Raw genomic sequence first — 6,595 nt, forward strand, 5'->3', positions numbered from 1 at the left:
AATAACCAATTATGTATGTATGTATGTATGTATGCATGTATGTATGTATGTATGTATGTATGTATGTATTTATGTGTGTATATATGTATGTATGTATCTGGATATGCATGTGTGTGCGTTTGTATGTGTAAGTGCATATTCATAAACCTTTATACCGGAAGAGTAGTATTGTACAGATGTATCACAGAAGAGGTAACATTATTACAGAAAAAGAAAGAACATGAAATTATATCACAAGTATTTGATCAATATTTATCAATACAAAAAGATCAATACTATCCCAGCAAACATGACAACGTTGAATCAACGTTGAAAACCGGTTGCAAAAGATGTTGCGGAAACGTTGACAAAGTAATCGATTTTGCAAAGATATGTAACGTTGTTTAATAGACGTTGATTAAACGTCATTGCGTAACGTTGAAAAAGCGTTACTAAATGACGTTACAAAAGCGTCGCAACTAAACGTTGAAAAAGCGTTACATAAAAAGCGTTGTGAAAACGTTGCAACTTAACGTTGAAAAAACGTTACCTAAAAAGCGTTGCATAAACGCCGTTAAAGCAGTCTATTTTGCAAGGATTTGTAACGTTGTTAGTAAAACGTCGATTTAACGTGACTCAAAGACGTCGAGTAAAGGTTGAAATATAACGTTGAATCAACACTTAAATGCGCTGTTTAAAATATCGCAAAATATTATTAAACTTAATTAAACGTGGCTATAATATATATATATATATATATATATATATATATATATATATATATATATATATATATATATATATATATATATATATATATATATATATATATATATATATATATATATATATATATATATATATATATATATATATATATATATATATATATATATATATATATATATGTATATATATATATATATATATATATGTATATATATATATATATATATATATATATATATATATATGTATATATATATATATATTGATTTCGCAAATAAAACTATATTGTAATTTGAACTTTGCTCTCGCAATATTTCCTAAATCAATTTTTAATACAAACAGTAATATACAATGATAAATATAAAAAAGCTTAAAATATACAACTTATAGATATATATATAAAAATATAAATATTTTCTTTAAAATTTATGTGTGTGAGTGTTTGCATATGTATTTATGCAATATATAAAAATACAATTAACAGGAGATCGGATCGATAGGCCAGGATATCATTGAGATACAGAATCTAAATCAAAAAACAAAATGTATATATACATATATATAACATATTTATATATATAATTTATAATTATAGGTTTAGGTATCACTCCATTGACTAGTTTTTAACAATATGAGTGACACCTAACCTTATTTATGTGAGTTTATAAATATTATTGTAAATTTCATATTTTATGGTTAAATAAATGGATTATTATTATTATATATTTTTTAAAAGTTAACATCTTAGATAAGCTTTATAAAATTTAATTAAAATGAAACATCTGGTATAGTATGTAAACTTATCCTCTTTCTTATAATAATTTACAATATTTCTAGGGGTTATATATACCCTCGTTATTCAAGTAATATAAAAAAACCGTTAAAAAAAACAAACAAATAATAAAACTTCAATGCAATGTGTTCTTGCGTCTTAAAAAAGAAAAATAAGGTTTCCAAAACGACGATGTGACGTAATCACCGTGGTCTTCATTCAAACCGCCTTCACCCGGAGAACACTGGTGAAACTGTATTTCCAAGGACTCTCTTACTTTTCTCTTAAAATAGTCTTCCTCTATTTTAACAGTGTTGTTATTATTCCAGCCAAAGGCACCATGGCAATTTCTGGAATGCCCCGCTACGAATTTTTCCATTTTCCCTCAAAAGTATGTTTTTGATGTTGGCAAATGCGAGTTGAAACCTTGAGTTTTGTTTCACCTACATAGAGCTTTCCACACGAACACTCCAGTTTGTAGACTCCTGGGTAAGAGTTGTTGGGAAGTCGAGGCTTGTTTTTTTGAGTTATTAATTGTTGAAGGTTTTTTGGTGATTTAAAAACTGGAGTATAGCCTACACTTTTAAATATCTGTTTTAATTGATTATTTAATTTTGGTACCATTGGTAGAGAAATATAATTTGGTTCTAGTTTATTGATGTTATTGTTGTTGTTTTGTTGATTATTTTGCTTATTGTTTTTTATTTTTTTGACAATGTTTTGAAGTATTTTTTTGTTATAACCATTTTCTGTAAACATTTCTGTTAGAAACTTTAATTCATGGTTTATGTGTTCTTTACTGCATAATGCAAAAGCTCTTTGGATAAAACCTTTAAATACACCATAAATTATTTTTGGATTGTGACAAGAATGCGGCTTTATTTGCACATTAGTATTTGCATCTCTGCGATAGATATTAAAAAGATATGTTCCGGATTTGTTATTTGTTATTGTGAGATCGAGAAAATTTATTGCGTGTGAATCACTTTCTTTTTCAATTGTATATTTGATATTTGTGTGTTGATTATTTAACAAGTCGAGAAAACGTTCTGATTCTGCCTCATTTATAAAACGGAAATGGATATCATCTACATACCTTTTAAATGATTTTACACATATTGGTGGTGTAAGATATTGTGCCTGTAGTAACGCTTTTTCTTCATAATGTTGTAGAAAACTCTCTGCCATTACTACCATTAATGATAAACTTATAGGACCAGCATCTTCCAATGTGTGTATGTTGTTTTCATGTAAAAAATAACAATTTGACAAACACAAATCTAAAAGTATTTTTATTTCTGAAAAAGATAATTTTGATTTAAAGACAGGACTGTTACGGAGTTGTTCTAATAAAATATCGATTGATTCTTTAACTGGTATCGAAGGGTAAAGATTAACAATATCGAAGGAAACTTGAAATTCACCAGGATCGATATACCATGATTGAGCACATTCAACAAACTGTTTTGAATTTCGAAGTTTTGTTTTGTTAAGATAGGAGGTAGGTTGGATGAGATTTACTAAATAATTTGATAATTTATATGTAGGTGATCCTATTGTGCTTACTATAATTCGCATTGGGTAGTTATTAGTTGGTTTGTGTGCTTTGATGACACCATATAATCGTGGAGGAGTGGCGTCACTTGGATAAATTGATCTATATTCATTTTTTGTAAACTTTGTTTTCAGATTTCGTAAAGTATTCTGAACTTTGCGAAGTAGTTTTTGAGTTGGATCATAGTTTATGATTTTAAATTTTCCGAGTTGTTCTTCAATTTTTTTAAGAGCATCGATTTTATTAATTCGAACAAAGCCTGATCCTTTATCGAACGGATAAATACTAATTGTGTTGCTAGACTTAAGTTCTTTGAGAGCCTTAAACTGATCCTTATCTAAAATTGTATAAACCGGTTTATGAATTTTCAAAACTCGAAGTACAACTTGTCTAAGTTTATTTGCATCAGTATTTTTGTTTGAATATTTTAACTTTAAAGCTGCCGTTTCAGTTATACTTATTATATCCATATATGGAACTTTACTCGGAATTGGAACAAAGTTAGGTCCTAAATCTAGTAATTTTTTGTGATGAGTTGGGATATTATCAGCACATAAATTAAGTGTTACCTCTTTTATAAACTTGTACTTTTTTTGGTTATCATTATCTTTATATCTACTTTCCTTGATTAATAAATCAAATTTGTTTTTTAGTTTATTTCTCGATCGCAAAAACATATATATTCGTAGGACTTATCTGTAATGTTTGTAATTTTTTGAAAATGTTTATTATTTACACATGATTTTATAAATTCTTCTAATTTTTTGATTGAAATTATGTTGTTGAAATATCTTTTTTTTGCTAGCTTTTGGGTATGTAGAAGTAGATCTTTTTTAACTTTTATCATTAAGCATTTACTAAATTTACTGTTCAGTGGAATTTTTATACGAAGAAATCTTGGGATGATGCAATGTTTAACACATCTTTGAAGAAATATCCATTGATTTTTTGATTTTGCTGCGTTTTTCTTTGCGTTTTTTAATGCGTTGATGTTATGATATAATCCAATACTATAATTGGCGACAATATAATTTTTAAAAGTTAACATCTTAGATAAGCTTTATAAAATTTAATTAAAATGAAACATCTGGTATAGTATTTAAACTTATCTTTTTTCTTATAATAATTTACAATATTTCTAGGGGTTATATATACCCTCGTTATTCAAGTAATATAAAAAAACCGTTAAAAAAACAAACAAATAATAAAACTTCAATGCAATGTGTTCTTGCGTCTTAAAAAAGAAAAATAAGGTTGCCAAAACGACGATGTGACGTAATCAATATGTGTAAAATATTTAATAATGTGCCAATATGTGTAAAATCATTTAAAAGGTATGTAGATGATATCCATTTCCATTTTATAAATGAGGCAGAATCAGAACGTTTTCTCGACTTGTTAAATAATCAACACACAAATATCAAATATACAATTGAAAAAGAAAGTGATTCACACGCAATAAATTTTCTCGATCTCACAATAACAAATAACAAATCCGGAACATATCTTTTTAATATCTATCGCAGAGATGCAAATACTAATGTGCAAATAAAGCCGCATTCTTGTCACAATCCAAAAATAATTTATGGTGTATTTAAAGGTTTTATCCAAAGAGCTTTTGCATTATGCAGTAAAGAACACATAAACCATGAATTAAAGTTTCTAACAGAAATGTTTACAGAAAATGGTTATAACAAAAAAATACTTCAAAACATTGTCAAAAAAATAAAAAACAATAAGCAAAATAATCAACAAAACAACAACAATAACATCAATAAACTAGAACCAAATTATATTTCTCTACCATGGGTACCAAAATTAAATAATCAATTAAAACAGATATTTAAAAGTGTAGGCTATACTCCAGTTTTTAAATCACCAAAAAACCTTCAACAATTAATAACTCAAAAAAACAAGCCTCGACTTCCCAACAACTCTTACCCAGGAGTCTACAAACTGGAGTGTTCGTGTGGAAAGCTCTATGTAGGTGAAACAAAACTCAAGGTTTCAACTCGCATTTGCCAACATCAAAAACATACTTTTGAGGGAAAATGGAAAAATTCGGCCGTAGCGGGGCATTCCAGAAATTGCCATGGTGCCTTTGGCTGGAATAATAACAACACTGTTAAAATAGAGGAAGACTATTTTAAGAGAAAAGTGAGAGAGTCCTTGGAAATACAGTTTCACCAGTGTTCTCCGGGTGAAGGCGGTTTGAATGAAGACCACGGTGATTACGTCACATCGTCGTTTTGGAAACCTTATTTTTCTTTTTTAAGACGCAAGAACACATTGCATTGAAGTTTTATTATTTGTTTGTTTTTTTTAACGGTTTTTTTATATTACTTGAATAACGAGGGTATATATAACCCCTAGAAATATTGTAAATTATTATAAGAAAGAGGATAAGTTTACATACTATACCAGATGTTTCATTTTAATTAAATATTATTATATATAAAATATATAGATAAATAAATTACATATATATATATATATATATATATATATATATATATATATATATATATATATATATATATATATATATATATATAAATTATAAATAAATTATATATATATATATAAATTATATATATATATATATATATATATATATATATATATATATATATATATATATATATATATATATATATATATATATATATATATATATATATATATATATAATTTATATATATATATATATATACATATTTATTTACTACTCCCGGTTATTCGAAATGGCACTTATTAAAATTTTCTGCTTATTCGAAGCAATTTTCATTTCCTGTGAATTTTCTTTAACAAACTCATGCAAATGCTGTTATGCAGAAATGCTGTTATGCAGAAATGCAGTTATTCGAACCTGCAGTTGTTCGAAATTTCAGTTATTCGATACAATTTTTGCTCCGCTTGAAGATAAAAAAACACATTTAAGGAACAATTAAGCGAAAATAAAAATAAAAAATGAACTATATTTTCAATGAATTGTAAAATATTTATTATTTTACAAGGTTAAAACTGAAGTAGCACCAAATTCCAAGGGTCTTTTTCTTTTTTACTTTCTACTTTAATTAAAATTTGAAAGAAACTTAGAGTAGGTCATTTTAAAGAGCATATTCAGTTATTCGAGTTTTGGGTTATTGGAAAAAAAATTCTTATACCCCTTGGAGCTTCGAATAACCGGGAGTTTACTGTATGTATATATATATATATATATATATATATATATATATATATATATATATATATATATATATATATATATATAAATATACATATATATATATATATATATATATATATATATATATATATATATATATACAAAATTATTTACGTCAGAATCTATATAACTGCAAAAGTTTTATGTTTTTTTTTAAATTTGATTCTAAAGAGAAAAAAAAAACATTTATAACTCTTTTTAACTCAATGCAAAAGTAACTCTATTAAATGAACTTTGCTAACTTACAGTTTTTCTGCCTAAAATAAAAGTGACAAAAGTAAAAAACATCTACATTTTTATTATGAAATATAATGCTTTGTCAATAACTATT

At 25.9% G+C, this 6,595-nt stretch overlaps 2 protein-coding genes across 2 annotated transcripts; one reads left to right on the forward strand and one right to left on the reverse strand.

Moving 5' to 3' along the window:
- Positions 1–1,843: 1,843 nt before the first annotated feature.
- On the reverse strand, positions 1,844–3,712 carry LOC136074643 (uncharacterized). The gene has a single exon (XM_065786982.1). The coding sequence runs from the start codon at positions 3,710–3,712 to the stop codon at positions 1,844–1,846; it is 1,869 nt and encodes a 622-aa protein (XP_065643054.1).
- A 607-nt stretch (positions 3,713–4,319) lies between these two features.
- On the forward strand, positions 4,320–5,333 carry LOC136074644 (uncharacterized). Its single transcript, XM_065786983.1, has one exon. It carries the CDS (start codon positions 4,320–4,322, stop codon positions 5,331–5,333), a length of 1,014 nt encoding a protein of 337 aa, XP_065643055.1.
- The last annotated feature ends 1,262 nt before the right edge of the window (positions 5,334–6,595 follow it).

Source organism: Hydra vulgaris, chromosome 01, assembly GCF_038396675.1.
Source record: "Hydra vulgaris chromosome 01, alternate assembly HydraT2T_AEP".
NCBI lineage: Eukaryota > Metazoa > Cnidaria > Hydrozoa > Anthoathecata > Hydridae > Hydra > Hydra vulgaris.

Excerpts from the sequence above, each read along its gene's own strand:
- LOC136074644 (XM_065786983.1), top strand. The coding sequence starts at position 4,320 with ATGTGTAAAATATTTAATAATGTGCCAATATGTGTAAAATCATTTAAA.
- LOC136074643 (XM_065786982.1), bottom strand. The coding sequence starts at position 3,712 with ATGTTTTTGCGATCGAGAAATAAACTAAAAAACAAATTTGATTTATTA.